Source organism: Pseudopodoces humilis, chromosome 2 (genome assembly GCF_049639895.1).
Source record: "Pseudopodoces humilis isolate 2021_Gansu_Grassland_sample_001 chromosome 2, ASM4963989v1, whole genome shotgun sequence".
Lineage (NCBI taxonomy): Eukaryota > Metazoa > Chordata > Aves > Passeriformes > Paridae > Pseudopodoces > Pseudopodoces humilis.
Window position 1 is genome coordinate 27,313,268 of NC_142201.1, and position 27,555 is coordinate 27,340,822.

Here is a 27,555-nt window from a genome sequence, read left to right on the forward strand (position 1 = left end):
AACACAGATATTTTTAACAATTCTCTAGAATTCTTTCTAATTCTAATTTCAATAGGGTCAATACATCTGGGACAGTTAGTGTCCAGATATAAACTATTCTAGAAATGGTTTACTTACAAGTCCAACCCTCTTCAAGTCAGTATTTATTCAATACAGCTATTGCAAGTTCAGATCACTTGTAAGCACCATGTTCATTTCTGAGTTTTGGGACAGAGGAATTCTTCATAGTGCAATGAGTAAGTAAGGATAGACATAGTTAGAGCCAGTATAAAACCTATCCAGTGTGAATTTAATGACCTCAGAGATGGTGTAGTCATATAAAATTCCACCATTCTTCTGGAAAAGCTGAAACTAATCGAGCAATACCTGTACCTCCCTAAGGAAAGGTCAAAGTAAAAAGAATGAGTTAACAAGACGATTCAGCAGGGCTGGAATTGTATTTCTTTTAACTTGACATTTAGACTGAATTAACATCCTGAACTTTCTTGGCAAGCAATGGAGACCAAAGCAAATCCATTTAATTATATATTGAAAAAATCTGAAATGTTCTAGGCTGACATGACTAAACACCTAGTGAGCCTTGACCATCCTGGAGCACAGAAGCATGAGCAGGGCAGAAGAGCATTTACATTGCTGAATAGTGAAAGAAAACACATAAAAAGAAAATTCTCCTGGGAGTCGCATGCAATTAACAAAAGGCCAAGGCCAGTTACCAACCACAGATACAAATTTTCTTCAGAAAGATTAAAGATTGATGCAGAAAGGCCAGGTTGGAGCAATGTGAAAGTCAGTTCTTTCAACTTGACATTTAAACTGAACTAATATCCTGAAGTTGCTCAGGAAGTGAGAGAGAGAAAAGTATCAGGTAAGACCTTTAAAGACTTTTATTGAGCTCTTGCAAGCCCTAACAATAGAGAAAGCAGAAAGCAATATTCAAGGTGAATTTGTTAAATTAATTTTCCCAGAGACAGGTGTTTTTAAATGCCCATCTCCATGTTGAGGGCAGCAGCAGAACAGACTGCTACTGGTATTTAACCAGGCATAGATGCAACAGGGAACTAGTGGCAATATTCATTCTGTTTTCTGTGCAAGGCAGTAGCTTGTATGCAGCGTTTTACAGACATACAACCCCATTTTTAAGTATGTTTAATGGGACTGCCAATGGGAATAAAAAAAAGTGTATCCTTCAGTGTGCTCCATGTAGGGAAAGTTCCATTTTTTATGGGAGTGTTTGCTCAATTTTTGTTTGTCTGGCTGTTTTTAATTTAGTCTCGGAATATTTATGAATTTCTTCCTTTTTAATTTCTGTGCAGGCTGGTTTTATTCAAGCTTTGTTTATATTTAATCTTTAATAGTACAGACATAAGTAGCAAGATGACAGATAAATGGAAATCTATCTTGGCATGTTTGGGGCAGTTTCAAGTGAAATGTTATATTACCATATAAAATTATTATCACAGCTTTCTGAAACTGCAATGTTGTGCCTCTTCTGCCACGTAAGTGACCAGAAACAAAACAAATATTGATGAGAAAACACCTTACATGTTTTTTATTAGAAGCTGTTTAGTTGACAGGTCTCCCACTTAAGTTCAGATTACCACTCTCAAGTACAAGAGAAGGTCTGGAATATACCCTAAGGCAACCTTAGCACATACTCATCTGTGATTAATTTAGCTGCTTAACAGATGTCTGTTTGTACTACTAAGAGTCAAATAATCTCGAATTCATTGTAAGCCCAGGTGACTCCACCTCCAGCCAGAGACAGTTTGCTGTTTTAAGATGCATATGGTGTAGACATTTTAAAAGAAGAACAATGGAAAAAAAAGATGCTTAGTGAAGAGGGAAGTGAAGTCTCAGGACCCTAAACACTATAAATTAAGAGTGAAATGTTCACTCTTTTTAGTTTTATACCTTAAAATAACCAAGGAAGAATGAATTAAGACCACAAAAGGGACAGTGGTTATCTTAAAATAGAGACCTTGGAGAGTCAACAGATTAAAAACAACTTGATAAGTAGAGTAAAACACCTTATGCATATTTCTCTGAAGGAAACATTGGCCAATTAAGACCTTATCTTTTTCTTTCCTATCCTTTCACTTTACACTGGAATATTGATTTACTGCATAAAGAATCCTGAGCTTTTTAATATAAAGATCTTTATAATCAAGCAGCTGAAGAGTTCATCTAACAACTGCATTACTAATGAAGTAAAATTCAAATGAAACATCTGCCTAATAAGAAGAAATGTAAAACTGATGGGAATAATTTCTCCTGGGAAGGTTCAGACAAGCACTCCTTCAGTAAAGGAAGGCCCTCGTAATGTGTCAGGGAAAAGAACTGCAAAGTGCCTGAACTGTATCTCTTTTCTTTCAGCAGGAGCAGAAGTTTTGAAAAGCTACATGTTAGTACTTAATTTTAAAAATCCTCAGAAGTATCTACTCTACATAGTTCACAAAGATAAATCACAGAACCAATGAACAGTAATAGCTGTTACAAATGCCCCTGGCCAAGCCTTGGAGCTGTAACACGGGACTAATGGTGAGATGAAATAAGGATGAAAAAATCAAAGCAAACATCCTTGTTAACTAGCTTTGCTCCACTAGGAAAAAGTACATTTTGACTCACACCTTATAGCACCTTCCAGTAACTAAAGGTGACCTACCTACAAGAAATCTAGAGAGGGATATTTTATGTGGGCATGTACTGATAGAACAAGGGGAATAACTCTAAACTGAAGGAGGGCAGGTTTAGATTGGATATTAGGAAAAAATTCTTTACTGTGATAAGTAGTGAGACACTGGAACAGGTTGCCCAGAGAAGCTGTGTCCTGGAACTATTCAAGGACACATTGGATGGGGCATTGAGCAACCTTGTCCAGTGGAAGATATCCCTGCCCATGGCAAGGGTGTTGGAACTAGATGATGTTTAGTGTCTTTTCCAACCCAAGCTTTTCCATGGTTCTACCACTGTGACTGAAGGCTTTGCTATATCCATTATGGTTTACAGGCTGCCAACCAAGGCCTGTCGCTACAGGACACGGAATGATTCACACAGACACAGTTCAATGCCTGATAGGGAAAAAAGAGCTTTATTTTTTTGACTCCAGTATTTATAGATTCTTGACAATGACCAGGGACTGGATAGTTAGGTTACCACCTTCCCAATCACACTGGTCATGCAAAACGTCCATCAAAAGACATTTCTTAGAAGGAATGTATAAACATCTATGTTTATAGTTACTTTCTTGGGAAAGTAGCTAGAAACTATTAAAACAAGATCAGAAGGCTTAGTTTTCAGAGTGACAAAGGCTCTCTGCTTTGACTTCCCTCTTGGACAGCACTGGCTGGGACTGGCCTCTGACACAATGGCCCAGTTAATGTGTTACCAAGTGCATGGTGATCACCAGAGAAGGCCTTTGGGCATTGCACATTTCTTCTTTTCATTGCACAGCAGTATCCCTTTGCAGGCAGACCTTCAGAAGTGTTCCTCTAGAGGACAATGCCACATTGCTCTACATATAGGACAATTAGTTTTCCTCCAAGTTTTCAGTCAGGGAGCTTGTCTGAGCTCACAAGTTAGTCTCTGAAGTGGAGTTAAACAACAGAAGGGTAAGTAAATGTAGCTAAGCTCTTGCATGCTGAAATATAAGTGTAAAACTCTGCATGTTTTATACTGCAAAACACCCTTTGTACATTTAACCTTTCCAGTTTTATAAGTGGTGAGCAAAAAAAAAAAAAACAAAAAAAAACACCTCATGCTTTTTCTTTTCAGGAAAACCCTTTACCAAAACATATTCTGAACTGAGATGTTATGAGTGCTTGGTATGTATGCTGTAAACTGAAAGACTCACGAAAACACAGCCTATTTTTTATGGACATAATGCATCCAGAGATTAATAGATCAGGTCTTAAATTTCTATTAGCTTGTTATTAAAGATTATGACAGACTTATTTTCTCCCTAGCTTATCTAAACTATGAAAAGTGGAAAACCCAATGAATTCCTATTTTCTGACCAGCCATTAATTTGATTTACAATGAATTTATACAGTGCCTGATTTACACTAAAGTTTTATCACTGCTTCTCTGCAAAACACAGACAATTAACTAATGATTTATATTTCTGCAAGCACAGGGGAAAGAAGATCATAATCTTTTCTCATTTCTGTTTCCCTTACAGCATAATCAGACCTCAAAGACAACTCTGATGACATGCTTTAACATTTGGTTGACATTTTTTAATCGGAAATACCGAGAACAGCCCTGAGTGAGTACACCTGTCACTCGTGAGCTCAACCTGTCTGTGCAAGCACAGCTGCTGATGTCCTTAAAGACTTTGAAATGGATTTTATGTAGGATTGATCACCGTACCTTTACTCTGCCAAAAGCTGAGATAGTGAGCTTATAAGCCTTGCAGCTATACACAAAGAAAAAAAAAGTCATCTTTCTCCTTTATTTCTCAGGATTTGACATTTTTCTCCACTGTTACAGAAAACACTGAACTTGATTTCCTTGAGACAAAATCTTTTAATAAAAACTGGTATAAATGTAGTGAAAATATTTCAAAACTGGAATATTTTTGCAGTTGAAAACAGAAAACCCCCAAAATCAATACTATCTTTACAGTGTTTTTATGAGAGCTACCTAATAATCACTTCAACTCCTGGGAAAACCCTAATAGTTATCAAAGAGTACAAGACTAAGTAACCTCTTTAAAAATTAAGCATGCTAGTAAATCTTCCTCCTAGCTAATGAAAGCAACTTTTTATTCAAACAGGTTCCCATTAAAATAAAAAAAAAAAAAATCAGCTAACAGGAAGAATCAGCACTTGCTTCACTGAAATGTTCTTGAACAAAAATGCAAGGATTGGACTGTCTGAAACATGAAATACTGACATCTGAAAATTGCTGTTTATAAAAGTATATAAAGTATATAAAGTATGTAAAGTATACAAGTATAAAAGTCAGTAGTGTCAGAATGCTACAGATTTTGTTTGAAAAGTTATGCTATGTTTATACTTTGCATTATGACCTGGCATCAAATAACAATGCCATAATGGCATAATAATTTAACTAGTATAATATTTTTTTAAAATAATTGAAAACAGGTGCCATTAAAAAATAGTAATAATTGATACACCATATCCTCTTTTCAAGGTCAAGCTAATTTCCTTGTTTTATTATAATATAATTTTCTTCTTTTAATGCTATTCATCATATGTACCAGCAGCCGAATAAAAGTTGCTGCTTTTGAGAATAATCTCCTTGATATTTCTTTCTCTACTGAGTAGAGGGAACATAGAGAAAAAGAATAGGCTAGACAGATTCTTAAAATGCCTTGAATTTTCACAGGTAATTTCTCAAAACCATGTTCTTTCCTTCAGTACAATAGGAATAGTAGTATCAGCTTTGCAAAGCCTTGGAAAATCAGTGTATATTCACAGCATCTTCAAACCATCAAAGGAAAAAAAATGTATGGGAATCACTGAAGGAAGGAAGGAGGAGATCTATCTATGTAAAGAATGGTGTGAGGTAAAGGAGAAAAGAAGCAATGGGACTCCATGGGCTGTGAAGATGAGAGTGGTTACAGAAATTATCAGAAACTTTTTAAACAGAAAGAGTTGATATGCAAAGATTTCTTATGTATGAAATTCCATCTACAGATTGCAGTCTGAGTCTAAATAAATTACATGTTCAATAGAATTTAATAACTTACTAAAAAATAGCAAGATACTTTTCATCTTTTTTTTTTTCAAGTATTCCATGGCTTTTTTTATTCCAGATATCGCCTCACCTACAGAATTCTAATAATTTTGATCATGTTTAGAAGCCAAGAAGACTTGAAAGTAATCAGAATTTCAAAGAACTGATCACTGATCACAGATACATAGTATATGCAGTCCAATGTCTTTCAGTGATCCTCTACTTCGAAACAGCAAAAAGCATTCAGCTTTTCTACTGGAGATATGATCTAGAAATTCTGAAAAAAATTACAATGTTACACAGGAATGTAAACTGCTATCTTAAAGCCCATTCTTATGGCAAATACTGTAGAATCAAACAATGAAAAAACCAGTGTCTGTTATGACAAAATATTCCTGTTATCACAGAACACAAAAAATGGTCTGTTGCCAGCTTTGAGTTCTGGCTGTAGAGTTGGTTTGCACATGAAGAATTTGGCAAAGGTCAAACAACTGCCCAGTAAGTACTGCTAGGTGCTTGTTGAATGCTGCACAGAAAATTTGGAAATATTTATTTTTATAACTTTTTTTTATGATAGGCTGTATTACTTTATAGCAATTGATAATCCAGCCAATGCCTTTCATTACATTTTGTAAGTTTATTACAATTCTCTTAAACTGAGACTTCTATTTTAATAAGTTCCCTTTTCTTCATGGCAATGGGACAGAAAACATCTACTAATTCATTTGAAAACTAAATCTCTTTTTGCTTTGAATAAGATGTAATTATTATATATTTATGGCAAGGCTTAAAAATTAAAAGCAAAACTATTTATCATTTTTCTTCTATGCCACCAGAAAGCAGGAGGGAAAGGGTATATGAAGATCCAAAGGAGAGAAATAAAATTTATGAGCATATGGTAAAAAATTACAAGATATAGCTGTCTAATGAGTGTTTAGGCTTGGATACAGCAGAAGTCAAACATACTTGAAATTAAGTCAAACCCTGAATGTACTTAATGACATTTGAAAGGGATGATCTACAAGAACCATACAACCAGGTCTACATCATCTTCACCTGGATTACTTTTCTTATATTTTTAATTAAAAAACTAGAAAAATTTTGAACTTTACTCCTATGACTACAAACCTGGTTTTATTTAGGTTTCTAAGATTTAATGGTGCATAATTGCTTTATCAGTTTTCTCAACATAAATCATAATTTCAGTGCCATCAAAGATGAAGTTTCAGAAAATCAAGTTTCTCTATAAATAGGCACATGAAGCACATGAAGGAATGATGGAAGAATAATTACATTCCCATCCTACTCTCTGCATTATGTGAAGAGTTTTTTCAGTTTAAATCACTAAACATTCTACCCTAATGTGCTCTCTTCCTCCAAGTGATCATTTCCAAAAGAGATGGAAAACTGGAAATGTTCACAGGCGTGGTCCTTCTACCTTGTTGTCCTTTCCTGACTAATGAATAACAATACAATAAATAATTTTAAAATATTGTTTATGTGTTCCAAATAGTACAGATATAAAACAGATATTAAAGAATCAGAAATTATAAAAATTTACTTCCCTTCTTTCCTTTTTCTCCTCTACTTCCTGTGTGGGCACAGAAGATTTCAAAACCACCACTGCTGTTTATCTTTATCTTAAATCTTTAAAAAATAACACAGAGTCAAAATATCACCATATAGATTTAAAAATTAATATTCTTGGGTTTATAACCAAGTGATAATTTCACTCTGGGGCATTACTTCTTACATAAGAGATGGAAGCACTTTTCCTCCACTAAATTTAGTACTTTGAAATCTGGAAGAGGGGTAAGAAAGAGGAATAGACAGCTCTCTACTGTGTAACTTTGACTTTCCCAGTACCCCTACAAGATGACAAGACTCATAAAAGTCAGGAGATAGGATGAAAAAAAAAGGTTATCTGGTTCTCCTATGATATCTGGAAGTCAGAAAACATGTGCCACTTTTCAAAAGAAATAAAATAATTGCTATAAAGGGAAATAGTTGGGTAATTCCACTACCTGGACTCACATTTTGGTCACTAGTTAAAACTAGAAGTTTTTGAGGAATTGAGCAATAACAGGTGCATCACAGGATGTTGGATGAGAGATACTGGTAAAGCCAACTTCTGCCTCATGTGGTCTTTAAATTTTCCCTAAATATTTTTTTCTGTTTTCTTTCTTTTTTGTTTTTCAGAGACAAAGTACAACAGGAATAACAACAGGGAAAAAAAAACCCAAAAGCAAAAGCTACCACACTATAGGACTATAAAGTCATGTTGTAAGTCCAACTACTCCAGAATCCTATAAAACACTGGCCCGTTGCCTACTTCAACATACAGTCTTTTGCAGAGTAAAAATTGCATCTTTAAGCCTTTGTGCTCTGTTTACAGTCTTTTTTATTGTTTTCCACATCCTAGCTACATTTCATGAAAAGTTGTTAAGCTTTGTTCAGGCACGGCTTTCAATGAAAGAAGACTGACAATGAGATGAGAGTCTTTTATAAAACCAAACTGAAAACTTTTCTTGAAACATCCTTCTGGGATTGTTCTTGTCCTTGGGCAGGATTTTTGCATGTAAGTAGGAGATAATGCAGGCTGAAGAGATCTCTTTTTAAAAGTTTTGCTAATTTTCATTAGGCTGGTTCACATGAGTTCTCTGGGCCCCTCAGTGGAGGATTTTAATCACATTGTGTCTTTTGTGCTACAGTGATCACAATGCTAATCTCTGTAATTCCACATTTGGGAGCCCACTTTTCAAAGTGTAAACAACTGACACTGTCTTCATAAAGAACATTTTTCCAGAGGGAATGAAAGAGTAGAGTCACAGAGAAGTATCGTATGCCAAAAACTGAAAATAAAATAATGTGATTGTACAAGGAAAAATAAACCATCCTCAATTTCCTTCCCTTGTGCTCTAGAATGTGCATGAATAAAATACATTTGAATAAATTTTGTGAGGGAGAAGACTTTGCCCATTTGATCAAACTCAACCATCCAGATAAAGCCAGCCTGGGAAAAAAAAAACATAACTTTAAAAAAAAATGTAATTCCTACAGGGCTTCAAGCATGATAAATGACAAGAGCTCTGAGATACTGGTGGAGTTGTGTTTTAATGCTGTTTAATGGCATTTGCTATTAACATCACTTATTCGAAGATGTTATTGACTTCTAATTCCTTTAAAAGATGATCTTTCATAAAATCTGTATTACTGAAATCCTTTTTATCATTACACAGATTGGGATCATGGGATCTATTAATGCTTCAAGTGACAGAATGCTACAGCACAGGACTAAATTTAGAGAAGAAGAAGAGAAAGGCAGACCTATAATCACTGTCCATGCAAAGGAAAAATGAAGGCACCATGCCAATTAGTGCATTAGCTATCCCAAATACCTTAAGATATTTCTTCCACCTCAATAAATTTACACTGCACTATTAATAATGGCATAACTCCTGCACTCTCAATTTCAGGGTACAATACTGTTATTGCTACAATGCTCTAACATAAAAAGCTTCTATAGATCTGGCCATCATGAAATGCCATCAGAAGATGTAGCAAGTTGCTGAATTTGAGATAATGCACTTACAATGTTTGCCATGCTCCCATATTACTTCAAATACCTAACAGAGGATCACAGAAGGACTTTAATCTACAAGGCCAGAAAATGGCAAGATAACTATTTCTTTTTGCCCACACCAGAAAGTTACAGCATTATAATGAATATAACACTCTTAACCTTTTTTTGTACTTTTATATTGAACTACTTTTTATATTTTTATATAGAACTGTACTTTTATAAAGAACTTAAAGTTATTAACTTATAAGTTATTAACTTATAAGCTAATTTGCATATTGCTCATCTCTTCCTCTAGTTTGAAACCTGACATACTTCAGCATTTAATGAATTATCCCATTTACTACAGAACAATTAACCGGGACTAAAGGGAAAGAAGCCTATAGTTCAGTGACTGTGTCATGATATGTTCATTAAGAAATTTATATATACGCCACAGAAAGTTTATGAAATGCAAGGTTTTAGGATTATGGTGGTGAAAATAGTTCGTGGTACACCACAGAAAGCTGAGGAGTGGTGAGTTTTCTGATTAAGATTCTCTTTGGTGAATTTAACTTATCAAGAAAATCTTTTACAAACCCCAGGAAAGCACTAGATATTTTGTGTAAAAAACACAAGCTATTTAAGACTTCACAAATACTCAGGCAGCTCTTAGGACCCCTAGTCACAACAACTTTAGAGATATGATCTAATCCTCACTGCAGTTCCTTTGCATTCAACAAGTATTTGTTCCCTAAGGCCTGTCCCTCCAACAGGTTATGCAAGACTGGGTTCAATTTTCTTTCACTTCCATCATTTACAAAATTTCTCTAACCTCAGCACCCCACTGGCTTGTGGATTACTCTGGAAGGCGTGAAGAAAATGGAGGAGAGAGGACTTTCGTCCCTCTTTTTTTTTTTCTTCTGGACAGTTGATTAATCAATCAACCTAATCTTCCACCCAGGCTTCATGACCAAATACAAAATGTCTATAAACTGCAAATAATTTCTATAATACTTTGTTCCCTCAGTATGTTTGCCACAACTTCTTGAGACCCATCAGGCAGATCAGTGAGATTATGAATGCCTTTGATATAGCTGAATTTAAAAAAAAAAAAGTGAATAGAATAACACAAGTCCACATTTAGCACTAGAGGCTAAAGTGTGCGCTACAGAAGCTTCATCCATACATGTATCTGTATATTGTGGATGATGACTGTTGCCAGCAAGGGAAATGAGGGCTGAAGGAAAGATAAGCCAAAATTTTAAGAAACATGTATCTTCTGCATTTTTTTAGTACCACATATTCCAAGATCTTGCTTCTTAGTATGAGGTGATGGCAAAAGAAACTGCTGTCCAGAGATCAGATATGGACTGATACTTCCCTTGAATGGTTTACAATCACAGGAATTTTTTTCCATATTAATATTGCACAACTTTTAAGAAGAGTGATAATGTGTGATTCATCAAAGGGATTTTAGTGGCCCACTCAGTACTCAAAGAGATTTCCCATTTGGGCTTTAAGTGTTCTTAAAGTTTTGACAAATTGTGTAAAACAATCAAACTTAATTCCTTATGACTAATCAAAGCAAACTAGTACAAATTCACTTTAATTCTGTAGGAGAGTCTCAATTCAGGTATTTACTGTTTTTTTCCCCTTTTAACACCCTTAATTAATTCATCTGAACATTTTAGAGAATTTCTTTTTAGAGAGCACCTATACATTAATTCTTCTCTCATTATTCATCATTAAACCATTTCATTAGTGTCCCAAGAGTATTCAAACTTCGTAATACCACACCCTTTTCAGGGTCTTTTGTTTCATTCTGGAATATCTACAGTGCACCTTAAACCACTGAGAGAAGTATCATTGTAGTAGTATGAGGAGAAGTACTAGTAGTAGTAGTGGAAAATGGTGGTTGTAGTTAGAAGGGAAATTTAAATATGGGCTAGAATTAACAAGAAGAAGCTGATCCTTGGGATAACTCAATAAATCACAGTAGAATTACATTACTGTAGAGTTAAGATTCCAGAGATTAAGAAGCAGAAATTATTAAATTACTCCAAAACCAGGAGGAAGTATTTTCACAAACAGGTGAAAATGTATTTTTACTTCATTACAAATGCAAACTTCACTCTGATATGCTAGTTTTCCCATATACTGTTTTCCACAGCGTTACCAACCACAAAAATCAGTAAGATGTTATCACTTTATTTTGACTGGAGCTTCAGGAGAATTAAAAAGACTGGTGAAGACCTCATGCTCCTTCCTTGAGTATTTCTGCGGTCTTTTCAATTTCATTTTGGCCTGCTGATTTGCTCTCTACCATCAGTACTTCCAAATTTGATGAAAGAGAAGCGCAGAACATGCCTCAGAGCAGTCTGCACGACGGGAGCAGGCAGCTGCTTACCTGTTTAACCGCGTACAGGAGGCGCCCGTAGCTGTACACCATGACCATCACGGGGACAGCCAAGCAGAAGATGAAGAGACAGATGATGTAGGATGTGGACTCGGCCGACTCCGAGGACCAGCGTACAGAACAGCTTGTGCCTGCACCTTCTACCCCATAACTGCTCCAGCCAAGCAGAGGTGGCAGGGTCCAGACCAGGGAATAAATCCAGGAGCCACCGACCGCCAGCAGAGCCTTGCGGAAATCATGGCTGCGCTTGTGGCACAGGGTGAGAGTGCTGTAGCGCTCGTAGGACAGCACAGCCAGGGAGATCAGGGACACGACACCTGCAATGAACCAAGCAATATAAATGCTTACTTCCATTATTTTGCATGTGTCCATTCCAAATCCCAAGAAACCAGAAATGATTTTTTTGGTTATATATTTAAAGCAACAGTGAAAACTATTTTCATTATTCTCTATGCGTTAATCCTCACTGGTCATGGTTGCTCTGTCCATCATGCCAAATTTTGTTTAACTCAGATTTATCTTACATTGGAAGATTTTTATACTTTTATACAGATATTCATCTTCTAGTCAGGTTTTCAGTTTTATCTGTTTTAGCATTACTCAGGGGAAATCAATTTTCTATCTGAGCTAATAAAATGGCGGAAGATTCCCTTGATAAGAACTATTCAATTTTTAAAGTCCATGAGCATTTTCAAATAGTGCATTGACTTTTACAGGCAGAGGGGGAAAAAAAAAACAAAAAACAAACCCATATATTCATGACTGGGACCACCAAAGTGAAAGAAACTTAACTTTTGCTTCTTTTGCTCTCCCCATCAGCTACAGGAACCTTCAGTTCTGACCACTCATATACAGAAAAAACAGACATGAAACAGACATGAAAAAACATCATGACTGGGATATGGCAAGTTGCAGCTTTACTTATATATATATTACACAACCAGGCTTAAAAGTGGTTTGGGTTAGTATTAAACCCTAGGTGTCATAAACCCGTTCTATCTTGCAGAGGAAAGCTTTAAAATTCAGGTTGTAGGATATTTCCATTCTCTTTTTCAAGGTTTGAGACCCAACCCCTTTCTACAAAACTTTATGGCTTTCCATGGCTGGTTCTTAGTCACGACTCAATGAAGAAGGTTTTGTTATTTCCTATTGTTTTGTTCTCCTTGCAGCTTCCTTGCAATTCTTGGTGACACAATACTGGATACTTCCAAGATTTATGACAAAAGGAACTTGTTTGAAGAGCTTTAAAACCATATTTTCCAATGTTTTCTAGTCCCCTTCTTTTGCTCCTGTAAGATGAAAAACCTGAATAAATCAATGTCAGTCCAGTTCTTTCCACGAGTTTTTTCTTGATCTTTGCTATTAGCAACAGCCAACTATACAGTAGCACTGAGATATATAGCCTGCCAAAATTCTCTAATTTTGAGTGGTACCTACTCCCAGCAAATGGGTTAAAAGAAAAGGTGCTCTTCAGGGGAATCCATAGCTGTAATCCATTTTCCCCATTTAACTGTCAGGTTCTCCTATAGCTCCTTCCCAGTCATGAAACAGAGGTGAGTCAGAGACTTCCCTTGGGAATAGCACTACTCCATCCTTTACCTGGGCAAAAAAACCCACACACAGACCCACACAGGGCACAGTGGGATATTCTCCCCAGGCACAGCATTTTGTTCCACTTTTCCTTACAATTCAGTGACTCATTTCTGAGTTAACAGGATGCAGGCACAGCTATTTCTGTCATCCTGACAACAATTTGCAATTACTTTGTGCAGAGCTGGGTATGGGAAAGGACCCGTGGGAAATCCAAGCAGTTCTTGCTACAATAGGATGCCTTATTTCTCAGGGAAAAATAAAGCAAAAGGGTGTGAGAAGAGGCAACTTCTGAAGAAGAAAATGTCTTTCTTGTTACAAGAGTCTACTAAATTATTTTCCGTACATTACTGGGAATTACAGTCCTAAAAAGTAGATACATTTACAGCTGTAATAGCGCCCCTAAATTCAGCTGACTTATAAACTTGCTTTAAGGCTAGGCTGTTTTAGAGACAGGGGAGACTTTCTTATCATCCCTCACCTAATCTGATTTCCTACATAACACCATTCTTGAATGCCCTTGGACTCAAGAGTAAAGAATCTACTGCTCTCTTCATGCTCCCAGCCCACACAATTATCTTCACTTTCTTAGCATTGTCACTTTCCAGGTTTATATCTGCTTGACTAAAGAGCTCCTCTCTATCAAAAACATTGAGCTCATGTAGGTACCTAAGGCAAAAATACAGATTTTATATTTGAAACTTGGGCCTCTGTCAGGTGTTACAGATCTATTTCTGTACTTTAGATTAGATAATCGTGGACTAACAAAAAGCTGTCTGAGAGACAAGAAATCTCCCCCTTATTCCAGCTGGGTGCTCTCCAGCAAAGATCTATTGTTCTTGCTGTACCTCTGATGGCAATTGAGACCGCATTTTCCCTGCTGTCATGAGATGGCAAGTGAGCTGTACTTTTGTTGAGGATATCCTACATTCCTACATGTGTGGGGCTGCCTAGAATACCCAGATAGGATATTCAGGTTTCCCTAGCTCAGGGTTCTGCTTCCTGGATTGCTGCTTTCACCGCTGGGCTCTCAGCTCCAGCCTGGCTGCCAGCTCTGCCTGCTCATCCCTGTGGCTGTGCTACTGCCCAGCAGCTCCTCCTGCTGTGTATTGTCATGATTTATGGAAAACATTTACACTTCTTCTTGTCTTCACCTACTGCCCAAGGAAGATGCTTAGCTTTTCTCACGCTGGTATTTATGATGGATGGCTTTATGGCATGGCTCTGAAGACAAGTGACCATGAATGCAGGGTTACTTGTTTTCAGACACAGAAAATCTCTGTCTTGCACCAGCATAGGATTAATGTTCAGGTATTAAATTAGGATCATGGTGATGTTAGTCAAGAATAAATGAAATATCAGCAATCAGACAGAAGCACAAAAGTTGCCTTTAAATTATAGAAAATAATTTTCTTCTCAATACAGAAGAAAATTCACGACCCTTAACTGTACATCTTGGCAGGAGCCAATTCATCTTCCCTCACCTTATTATTGAGTTCCACTGACATGACACAAACTACACTTTTCTGGGGAGGACAAGAATTGTAATTTATGGAATCCCAGACCACAAAAGTTCAGGGAAAAAATGCCATTATCTTTGGGTTTGGCACAGTAAGACTTCAAGGTTTTAACTTTTTAATAGCACTAAAATTAATACCACTATGCATTGACTTCTAATACTTTCAAGACATGGGAAAATGAGGAGTACACTGAAGAGATAAAGAGATAAAAGAAAAATAAATAAGATATATAAGAGATAAGAGATAAAAGAATTCAACATTCTTTATGTGGTTCAAACTTAGTAAGCCCAGCTAACTTTTCAGAAAAATTGAAATTACTTTGAAAGAACAGAACTGATGCTTTGAAAGACAAAAAAAATATAAATCCAAAGCCAAAATCAAAATAAAAATTTAACAAGTAGCTTTTTCCAGAAGTGAGATTAATTTGGTTGAATTGGCTGAGAGTAATTAAAACACATTACCCAGGTGAGAAAGAAACAACAGAGGCCACTGCAACCCTCTCTCAGTCTACTCTGTGTGACATTGGACAGCGTACAAAAAGTCACAAGAAGTGCCCCAACACTGCAGCTCCATCCAGCCTTGCTGATGGAGGGCTTTTCACCTTAACACAGAAGTCAAGACTGGTCAAAACCAAACTACATCAAGAGTAACCTTGTTGCAATGTTGGGGCAGAGCAGCTCCAAGGTCCCTGATTGATAAGAATATCCTCAGCTTTTTCGTTACAAAAAACCCCAACTAAACAGACTTTTTTATTCTCACACTTGTATTAGTTCAATAACTGAATCCTAGAAATATACCACTCTCCTTTCATCCATTATAATATATACTAATTTGCTGGACAGAAACAACATCATTTCATAAAAAAGGCAAAACCAGGTTTTGTGTTCGGTACTTAATTTGACACTGGCTGGAAATAAAATATGAGGATCAGGAGTACATAACCTGTCAGCTTGCAGTGAATGAGCTGCCAGCAAAAAACTGATGATTGCCTTGTCCTTTATATGCTTTTCTATAGCACCCAGTGCAATCCTCTCCATAATTTTTCCAGGTACTGATTTTAGACTAATAGGCTTGTAGTTCCCTCAGCCCTTCCTCCTGCCCTTCTTGTAATCTGTTTTGGCTAAAGTAGAATAAAGCCTCCCAGTTTTCATTCTGCCTTCTAGCTTTGCATACAGAGTTCTCTTAATGCCAGGTGCATTTAACTGTTGTGACCCTTGTTAGAAATCCTGCAGCTTTCTGGTATTCTATTTCACGCACTATCTGTTGCAGTCAGAGGAACTAGTGAGAATCACAGCTTAAAAACAAAAAGCAATTAAATACTTTACGATTGTCTCTGAAGAAAAGACTTGAGCACAATCTCCATGGCCTTAATAACCAAAAAACAAATTTAAAAAAAATTAATGCAAGCTATAAAAAGAAGGAAATAATTATAATTCTTTGTGCCAACGTTTCATTCTTATTAAGTAGTAACATTTATGAATGTGTAGACTCTGTATATTAATTTCAAATGAGTAATTTTTTCTAGAACTGCAACAAAATTAGGTTCACAAATTGCAAATCTAAATGGAATTTGTTTCCAACAAATATTTAGAGCCTCAAGCTGGTACCTAGACAAATAACTGCACAGGAGTCAATCACAGTGAGAAATGTAATTTGCTCCCCCAATATTTCATGAATATATAGGAACAAAAATGAGATTCGCACTGAACAGTACTGAAAAATGTCAAAAATTCCACTGCAGATTGCATTACAGGAATAGATAATTATTCAAAAGTTAACCATGGAAATAAGTGACTTTGAGACTAGCTGGATGTGGAGCATAAGGCTTGCTACACAGCAATTAGGTGCCGTGAGTAAAGTGCAAGAAATTAAATTTCAAGTCATAAACCAGGACAGACATCTATTTATAGGGCTATCATCTGAGACATTATCTATTATTTACTTTTATTTAAGGATCTGTACATTTCTCCCTGGCAGCAGCTGTGTGAAAAGCACAGCAAATCATTGCACTTTGCTCCCATGGGTTCTAGCTAAAAGTGTTACATTTTCTTATTAGTTTTTGATGGCTTATGCTGCTCACCGATGTAGTAATTGGAATGGGGAAGCAGCTCACCCATGGTCTGGAGGCTGTGGAAAAATCTGAGAATCCCAGCCTACACTGGATCAACGTTTTAACTACTAACTTAGACATATCTGCCGTCTAAAATGGCTTGAAGGTCATTACACTACATCATGGTTAGAGTCCTGGAGCAGTCCTGATTGCATGTTGAAAGGGATATCCAGTTCCAGTTATCAAGGACCAGAAGCAATGGAAAGAAAACACAGGTAACCTTAGGCAGACTGAGAATGGAGGGATGCAACAGCACCTTCCTCAACAAGAAATTAATGGAGAAAAACTAAATCCAAGGGCTTGAGAAAACCCAAGATAGATTTCCCACACCCAATCTCCATGAAGGTTGATTTTACCCATTCACAGGCATTGTCTCATAGTTTTCAGCCGCTCATATTCTCACACCCACAGGATCTGTGCTCAAGAGGTATTGTCTAGAATTTATTTTGTGCAACAGAGAGAACAAGAGACTCCAGCTATCAGTTCATAAAATCCTTTGCTTACATGTACCTCCCTGGCAACAAATTGGGTTTTGGATAGAGCTTTTATATACTTTAGGAGTCCACTGTCATGAAATCCTTCATTGCTTACAAATCCTGCCTGTACAAACCTTGTATGTCTGAGGCGAAACTGCTGCTCCCTGTTGTCTTTTCCTTGAGGTCATGCTCCTCTCAGTGGGTGCAGGATCCTCCACCCATGAGTTATCACATTCTGTTGTTATCAGCACACAATCCTTCAGGCTTGGCTGAGTCAATACCTTTTACTGCTGGAAACAGAATTCTCTGTTACACGCACAAGCTGTTCTCACTCTTCTACTGTGCTGTCTTCAGGCTTTTACACCACCATTCCCTCTCTGCATCATCTGTACCAACCTCAGTGACCCCACAGCAAGTCCATACACGTCCCAGTAGCACTGCAGCCCACATCCAGCCCAAACCCAGCTGCCGAGACTGAGACAGGGCAAAACACAGCTGAGAGCCTGGTGCAAGGCATGGAAGCAGGGTGTGCCTGGATGTTCTGCTGCTGAGCCCCATGGCAGGATGGTGCAAGCTGAGCACCCCTGGGTGTGCATCAGACCATCTGCCAGCCATGAACAAAATGCAGAGGGGAAATCAAGGGGAGAGTAAGTGATACCAGGTTCCCACACGGAATCTATGGGATCATCTAATTACTCTAGAGGGGTCTGCCAGTGGCAGAGGTTATCCAACAGGGACTCCTACCATCGCTGCTTAAAGGTGTTGCTGAATAAAAACAACGATGCTTCATGCATTCACAAGACTCCGTTCATACGGAGTGTGCATGTAATACCCACTCCTGAGGGGCAGCTTTCATATAACATCCTGGTGTGCTGATTTAACACCAGCCAGAAATGAATCTCTAAATAAGCCACTCCCTCTTGCCCTTCTGGCAAAAGAGGGACAAAGGTAGGGACTACAGACTGAGATAATAATTTATTGGAAGCAAACAGAAATGGAAAGAAAAGCACAGTAATAGCAGCAATATTAATAACAAAAAAATACACAAAGAGAAGGTGCTTTACACACAAGGAGTTGTTCACCACCTCAGCTTAGTTCTGTTTGGCCACCAGGACAAAGTCAGGCTGGTGGCCATTCCCATGCCCAGCACCATATGGTTTTTCCAGATGAAGAAAAGATGGTGGGCACTTCCTGCAGTCAGCACTCCTGTTCCCAAGCCTGAGACAATGAAAACCATGATGGAAAAATCCCCTAAAAGCTGGATAGTCTATGCTGTGACACCTGTTTTTTCTCAGATCACCATGCTCCACTGGTTCAATTCCATGTGGCTTGGCCACTTTGAATTCTTGTTCCACCCTGCTCCACCTGCCTCCACGCTGCTCCTTTCAGCTCAGCTTGGCTGGGACAAGGCTCCCCTCCACCCCTCTGGTCCCTCAAAAGCACCAGAGCTACTTTTCAGCACAATGTCTTGGAGCCAAGGCTGCCACTTTTGCAGAACCACATCTCCAAGCCATGTCTTGGAGGAACTGGGAAAGGGACAGGCAGTGGTGACAGAGGACAGAGTCCACAGGGCTGATCCTAGCAAAGACTCCCAGTGAAGAGTGACACAAAATGACACACTTCCAGGGGTGCACTCAGCTTTTCTTCCCCCAGAAACCACACCTGCAGTGATGATGTGTGTGTTATGGAATAACAAGCTGGCCACATCCTAACAGTGCTGAGCTTCACCCTCTCTCCACAGCCAGGATAGCTGGGAGAGACATCATGCAGCTGGAAGTGCAAGAGGAATGAGAACCAGCAGCTGGCAGGCTGGGACCCACCAAAATTTGCACCTTTCCTTTTGAAGTCAGGCCCCTGTGCAGTGGTGAACAGTGAACTTGGAGAGGCAGTGAGCAAGGAAGAGCACTGTGCTGGAAGGACATTAGCAGGGACGGAAGAGGCATGCTCTGGTCTCCACTTAGGACTGCTGTACTGCTAAATGCCTAACAGGAGCAAGAGGCAGGTCTCCCAGAAATGTTATGCATCCTAACACGTTCTCTCCTTTCTAGTCCCTCAGTTTTCACCTTCTAAATCTGCTGTTCCATTAGCTGGAGAATATGCTAAAAAGCTCTGTGGCACAGTAAGATGGAGGAGGTAAGATGGAGATACACCCCAAGTTGGGAGTATTGGGGAATCCTGTGCTGAGGTATTCTGCTGTTTCTTCTGGATGACATTGGGCTTGCCCAAGAACTTAAACACAGAAGAACAGCAGTAAGAAACAGGTCTCTTCAAATGAAGCCTCTTGATACCTCAAATTTCAAGTATTGAGTTTAATTACAAGTTGTGCTACTGAACGGTATTATATGAATATGTTATTGAATTATACAAAACTAGTTTGATCAGTGACTCAGTACTGCTTTCAAGGGAAATAACTTTCCTGAATATAAACTAGAGCATTTCTGATAGTTCTCTTCAAAAATAAAACACCCCACATGTGAAAATGAAACAAAAATAATTTAAGCAGCTTAAAAGTTGTGACATTTCCAACATATCTGTACTTCTGTATCTCCTTAGAAGTCTTTCTGAAAACATATTATCATCTTCCAGGGACTATGCATGAAATACAATCTGTAGGTCTAGTGTTTGCAATAGAGGTTTAGAAGCTGCAAGAGGCAAAAAAAAAAAATAAACAGTCTTTTTATAATACGTGCTTATTTTTCAGGAACAATTTTGTTGATCTGGGCCACAGTACCTTACCTAACAATGTCCACAGCATCAGAGGCTTTATAAGAGCAATCCATGCTATCACCACCTTGGTTTCCAAGGTGGTGGAATTCTAATATATAAAAAATATGTATATTCTTATATATAAAAGATAATATATATTCTAATATATAAAAAAGAATATATATATTCTAATATATAAAAAATTATATATTAGTTAATGTTAAAGCTGGTAAGCAAAATCATCAGGCTCTGTTTCCATTAAAATCAATACATTTCTTCCACAAAAATACAGTAGTGCTCACTCCAGTAGTTGCTGCCATCAGAGATTTCTTTGCAGGTGAGGAGGTAAGAATATTATAATGATAAAAGCAGAAACTTTCAAAAGCTGATTTGTTGATCTGTTTTTCTCACAGCCTATTTTCCTGGAGTGACCTTATGATGCTGAATTGCATCCCCATCTGGTTAGCCCACTAATAAGTTCTGCACCTTTAAAACTAGATCTGAAAGCAAAGTGGGGGAGAAGGAAAAGCAGTGGAATTTTTTTCGTGGCTGTATTCAAAACCTAGAGATAAGCAGTGCTCTTGGAGTTCTCCACTCTGCAGACAGATGGGGAGCTTTCCCTTGTCTGTTCGCTGGGTTCTCTCTTGTTAGCTGAAGCCAGAAGGTTTTTTGGGAACTGTTCAGCCACTGTTTGGTCTGGGAACACCAGGGCTATCATCTGGGGGCCCCCCAAGCTGCGCTGCAGCCAGGACACCAGACCCAAGCCCCAGAGGGACTGAGACAGCCGAGGAAACACCCAGGAAAAGGACTCTGAGCTACAAATGGACTCTCTCTGAATTTGCCATCTCTTCAGAACAACAAGAGGTTCCATTGTCCAATATTATTCATTTTCACATACTTGTGAATACTTTGCTTGTTAAGTAAACAGTCTTTTCCACATTTCTCAGAGGAGATTTGTGTCTCCTGAACTTGTGGGGGGAGAGGCTACTTGAATTTGCTTTCTAGAGTGACTCCTTCAGAGGTTTCCTCCCAAATTTACCCTAAACCAGGACACACATGCACTTTAGTAAAATATGAAAAACTCCTAAGTCACAGCATCACAGAGGAAAAAATAACAAAACCTGTTAATTGCTTAAGTAATAATTAAAATTCCATTTTGCCTTCTGGCTTAGAGTCCCATAATAGACATTTCACTGCTAGGGAAAAATATACATCATATACAGTCTCCAGTGAGGTTCTGCAGGTTACATCTCTTTTTTTTTTTATGATACTGGATTTGCCAAAAAGTGGCACTGAGAATGTTGATTGGTCTGTAAAATCTGGGATAGGCAGCCTGGAATGAAACAAATTCAGTTAAATTGACAGAACACGGTTAGATAGCAACTTTCATCACCAGTAGGGCTAGTGAGAAGGTACTATAAAATGAGCAAATCTGAGAAACATGTCAGAGATTGTGAATATGGAATTTCACGAGATATTAGTATCAAAGGTTTCAGTTTTTGTTGCAGGGGATTTGGTGTTTGGTTTTTTGTTGGTTTTTTGTTTGTTATTTTTTTTTATTTTTTTTATTTTATTTTTTTAGATGAGAAATACAAATGAATATTCAGAAGGGATCCAAACAAGTCTGTAGAGTGGCAGACATATATGGCTACTGTTCCTTCTTCACTACACCTCCAGAATTTTGTCCACTTTTTCCTTTCTGTCCCAAACAAAAAAGAGATACATATTTTATAAGCCTGCATCCAACTGCCAGCAGATTTTAGCAGAAGACCCCAAACCTTTCCAGAGTTAAAAAGAAAAACCACTGAACCTAGAATTCAGAGTTAAGATGGATGGACTCAAAGTGAGGTCTGGTCTTGGTGGAAAGCCAGCCATTACTAGCCTGACTTTGCTGAAGTTCATCAAATAAAGAAATCACAGAACAACATTTTGTGATATAGCAAAACCACAATGTGAATATAAGAACTGGTAAGTTCAGGGCTAATATACAGGATATGAACTGCAGAGGAGTGAATGGATGCCTCAAAAACAGACAGAAGCAGCTGAAAATACAGTGTGCTTCCAAAACACTATTGGCTTTATTTGGATATGCCTATTAAATATTTATATTATAAACACAGAATAAATGGTCAAAAAAACTCCAAATATTCTTTAATTTGGTGACTCTTATTCTAGTTGTTCCCACATATGAGTGATCAGAGCACAACTTCCTTTTGATTTTTAATGCATTAAAAGCATTGATACTTACTTGAAATTGATAAAATATTTCCCACAATCATTTTCTGAACCTTAGCAGTTACAACCATTTTCCAAATACAGGCTACCTCTGATATCAACCATTCACTCTGAACAGAAATAAATCCACCAATTGCCATTTATGTAATGCCTGCTCCTTCTTCACTACACCTCCAAAATTTGTTCTATTTTGCTAAAGATGATTTGGAATCATGAATCCATTAGAACAGGCAATCATTCCCTTCTCCAAAGAATTATCCTCCTGCTTAACTCTAATGGGAGTCATAGTTTAACTTTGCACTTGAAAGAAATCACTGAGAAATCATTGGTGGATACAACTCTACTGAGAGAAGTATGAAAACAAGCATTATTGGTCCTGTTCAATAAATCTTTTTTTCTCTTTTATCAATGGTCATTTTGGTGTTTCATCCTTTGTTTGACATACCTTTTCCTCTGTATTTGGTGGTATCTTCAATGCAGACAGCATGTATTGCTTTTAACTGGAAAGAAATCTCTTGGGTTTTCCTCTTTTTCCCCCCCTCCTTTGCTGAGTTTTTAAAGATGTTTATTTTGTGCTTTAAAGGTGGTATTAATTCCTAGCTGTATCTGGTGACTTAATGTGCATCACTGAGTACTACCATATTTTTCTGTAATGTCATTTAATATGCCTATCCATCCAAACAACAAACTCCCAGCGGCATAAACAGCCCAAAGAATTCCCTTTTGCATCTCAATGATACTATAGCACAGTACAAAAACATCCCTGAACTTTATTTTCTGTCTCACTTCCCATATGTTATCCAGGACCCCTTTGCATTCTGGAAAGCAGGCTGAAATCCAGCTTCCTGACTCGGCTGCCTCCATATCAGTGTATTTATTCTGCCGCCTTAGGGAATCAGAATACATCTTGTGTATGAAATACATCTTATGTAAGAAATGTCAGCACTAGGTGGAGCTCCTGTACAGCAACATCTCGGGAGAAATCTTTGGGGTACGTGTGCGTGAGGAAAGCAAGAATGGATGTGCAGCGCTGGCCTTGCAGGAGGATGCTCTCAGGGCAGTCAGGTTCACTGCTGCATCCCCATCCCCACGCCATCCTGCAGGCCCCCATCTCCTGCCAGGACAGCTCCTTCTGGAACGTGGGGGCATCCCCGGGCCCTTCCTTCATGCTCACAGTTCATGTTCACAGCTGTAAAACACAAGGTACAGTCTCAGGGGGTTTCTCTATGTGGGACATGGCACCAAATAAGATAAGAGGTGAAATGACAGTGTTAGCATCTGCTAGCCAATGAGCCAAGTGTCCACCAGAGCACACAGCCAATGTCCTTCCAATGAGCTCCTCCTTTTCCACTGAATCCAACTGCTCATTTTTAATAATGAGTATATTTCTAGAGATTTTCCATAATCTGGGGGGTTTCTTTGGCAGTTAGGGGTGAAACACACTACAAATACTAACTCTTCTGAGACATTTTCATAGTGTCTAGTGGTCAAACTGGTTTTTATTCTAATTAGATATTAACTAATATCAATAAATAGTCATATCTGATACTGTGAATGCAGTCTCTAAATATGATGACCAGGCTTTACACTGCCTTTGAGCCTGGAGTTTCCTGTGCAGTTTTACAACCCCACAATCTCACATGGTGTGGAGGTGGGATGAAACACCAGAGAAGGCTGTTCCTGTCTCTATCCAAGATCTCTGTGATGGCTGAAGGATGTGCAGCGAGGAAAAGCAGTATTCCCTGTTCCTTAACAAGAATATTCCTTAAGTTGCCCAAAGGACCTCAAAGAGAGGATCTTTTGCTACATCCATTAAAAAATTAAATATAACCGATGCAGACAGAAATCTTTTGCGGTACATTTTCACCCAACCAGTAAGTCTAATCTGCAACACTGGATAGATGAGTGGAAACTGCACTAGAAAGTATAGTAGTGGATGTAGATGACATATTGGAGCAAGCCTGCCTATCATGGAGGGAAGCCATACCTTACTTAATTCATCAGAGGTCCTTGACATCACCGTGCAGACAGGGGCAATGCCTAGTTGGATGAAACCTACTTGGATTTTCAAACAACTTTGATTAGCCCAAAGGCTTTTAAGGATAGTAATCTGCAATAACAGAAATAGTCATGTGAATAAATAATTAAATAGAGGTAGGAAATAAAAAACAGGAGAAAAAAGTTAGTTTTCTTAGTGGAAAGTGTGGACAGCAAAGTTCCCCATGGGCCTGTGCTAGGCCCTGGGCTATTCATCACATTAATAAATGATCTGGAAAAGATGGGAAAAAGTGACAAGTTTTCTGACCAGACTACACAGAATGACTCAAAATCAACAAAAACTAACCATGAAGTCCTGCAGCACACCCACATGAATCTGAGCCACGAGCAGATGAGATGCAATACTGATGTAAACTGCTTTATGTGCAGAAAAACATACCTGGCTTTAAATACACAGCAATTGTTTCTGACTCATTGCTCTGCAAAGAGAGTTATGATAGAGAGCCTTACACAAAGCACTTCCACCAAGGCAGCAATGCACAGCAGCATTTAGAAAAGCAAACATCAGGACTGATTAGAAAAGGAAAACAGAAAAGAAAGAGAAAAGGTGCACAGGGGAAATATTATTTCATGTTTCCTACAAGAAGTAGGTTTTCCTATTAAATCATCAGGTTGCAGACTCAGAATAAACAGACTCAAGAAGGTACTTCTCCTTGCATAGTACAAAGTTTCTAAGTGGAATTCATTGATATATTATATTGTACGTACCAAAATTTTGCAGGTTTCCTGAGAGCAGGTGGAATGGGAGATAAATGCAGGCAGACCTATTAGATTCAAAAGTAGTGCTTCAGGGAAGATAGGTGTCCCTACACCACAAATCACAGGCTGTGGTACTGTGTATTGGAAAAATATCACTGGATACTGAAAATTATCCCAGCTTTAAGGTTAGTATTCTAGATGAATAGCTCAGCAAAATACTTTGAATGGCATATACTTGGTATCTATACAAACAACACTTGGCAAGGCATAACTTAGTTATTGAAATAATAAGAAAAGACAATAAGAAAAAACAATTACAGCACAGTAAGAGGCTAATATCTGCTTTTATCTGATATCAGTATTTCTTTTCCAAAGCTTTGACTGCCCACAACCCTAGGAAAGATATTAACTTGTAAAACTCCTATTAATTCTCAAATTCCTTGTTAAATATCCCTTGGTGCACTGACCAATAGAGAAAAACTGTTGTATGAAGCAAACCAGATGGTGACATGTCTACTGCTCTTATCTCAAAGTATATTAAGATAAGGCTTTGTCTTGCCCCATAACCTTCTTTCTACCCATTATTAAAAGTCTATTTAAATCCTGACTGGCATATTTATCTGGCAGCCTTTCATCCTACTCCTGTGATATGGTCTTTGCCTCTCTCAAAGATATTAAATAGAAATACATTTTCAATTTTAAGAAGTACACATAGCAAATCAATCCTCAACAAACTCATGCAGCCACTGCTGGGCCTTGGTCCTCTTTCACCGCCACACATTTTTTCTCTGAAAATTGAGCAGTTTGAAAGCAGAGCAAAATTTCAAAGTTCAGATAAATTAGGGCAAACTGTCATGATTTGTTACAGAGAACTGCACAGAGTTACTTGGTGCACTATAGTCAGTGAACAGAACATATAGATAATATACACACACATACTCCACTCTTTCACTGAAAGGCAGAATTTGTAACTTGTCATCACTAACACATTAACTCCTACCCTAGAGCTGTTTCTAATTAACTCCTGCTGAACTCACACTGAGGCAGACAGAGCAGCCACAAGGATGGCCATCAGCCTCCCACGCTGGCTCTGCTGCCAGCCGTGAAGGGGACAGCAGTGCCCTGCCCTGCCTTGGGCTGCCTGCTGCACAGTGCCCAAACAGATTGCCTAATTTCATTAGGGTGATTAAACAGTCAGTCTAAAAGGGTCCCCTGATAACTCCACAAACAGCCTGAATGCAGAACACAAATAACCCCCAAACTGTAAAACTGGCAAACAGTAATGCTTCCGTGTGCACTTGCACATAAGGATTATATCTAACCATTACGTGTCCTAAAATTCTCATAAGGTCAAGTTAAACGGGATTATCTATGGGTTTGCAAAATTCATACCATTTTGTAGCTGAAAGCAACTCTTGACAGATGTTAACATGCTATTCCAGTACTCAGAGGTCTTTACTAGACTCAGACAACACTTAGATATTAAGCGATAAAATGCCATATATGTGAATTAACTAATAGTTTTGAATTTTAAAATTTACCAAAGACCTAATCTAAGCAAAGTTTTACATTGCTGTTGAATTGTAAAAATTATCTATTCCTTATGAAAATGTTTTACAATTAAGTCTTCTTTTTGATACCTTGTTTTCTGATAGTCACTTGGTCCTGAAAAAATTTCTACTGTTATAAATCCCTACAAAAATAATTCAACATAAAGGAGTTTCCTTCTTTTGATTCATCTGAAGCCTGTTGGCTTTGATTCCTTCTTGCCATAGTTATCTACCATTTTGGCTCTTAATTGTGTTAGTGAAACCAATAGAAACAATAAAAAATAGGAGTGGGGCAAGAAACAATATTATTGATATAATTACTGATATGAACTGATATAATTGAAAAACAACACTAGAAAATTAGCAGGTAGTGAATGTCTGCCTCTAATAAAAGACTGGGAAATAGATGTAAAGATTGCCAGCTTAGCCCAGTGAGTCACTGCTTCGTGGCTGCTGTGCTTGCTTAAGGAACAGCAGAAGTTTCTATCTGGCCACAGGATGAGACTGTACTTCCATCATATTGGCATCTTCTGCAAAATAGGCTTGAGAAACTACAAATAGGAGAAGTAATAATTTTACAATTGTTATAGTAATTTTACAACATGATGGGAACACTTGTTGGCTGAAATAGGCCAGAGCGATTGAGCCTGATGCTGAGAGCTGGCACAAGAAACCTTCAGCTGAAGCAAGTGAAGTCTGGCACAATGGTAGAAAAGATGGTACCCAAGTGACCTCGATTAGAGGCATTACCATCCAGACCACAGAGGGATGCCTGGGGAGTCAAGCAGCCCCAGGAACCTGAGGTTTCACCCTCACATGGGCTGATCACATCCCCTGATCCTCACTGGGCCAGCACAGCATGGAGGGGAGAGAGGGGCAACCAGGTCCCACATTGCTCAGGAGGGAAAGCACAGGGACATCTCACAGAAACAG

General features: G+C 38.1%; 1 protein-coding gene across 1 annotated transcript in view; it reads right to left on the reverse strand.

The window, feature by feature from the left end:
* LOC102110002 (pinopsin-like) overlaps nt 1–27,555 on the reverse strand; it is a 72,334-nt gene that overhangs the window by 36,427 nt on the left and 8,352 nt on the right. Inside the window, exon 2 of the mRNA XM_088051352.1 lies at nt 11,670–11,995. Coding sequence (XP_087907478.1) covers nt 11,670–11,995 — 326 coding nt within the window. The remainder of the gene's footprint in view (nt 1–11,669; nt 11,996–27,555) is intronic.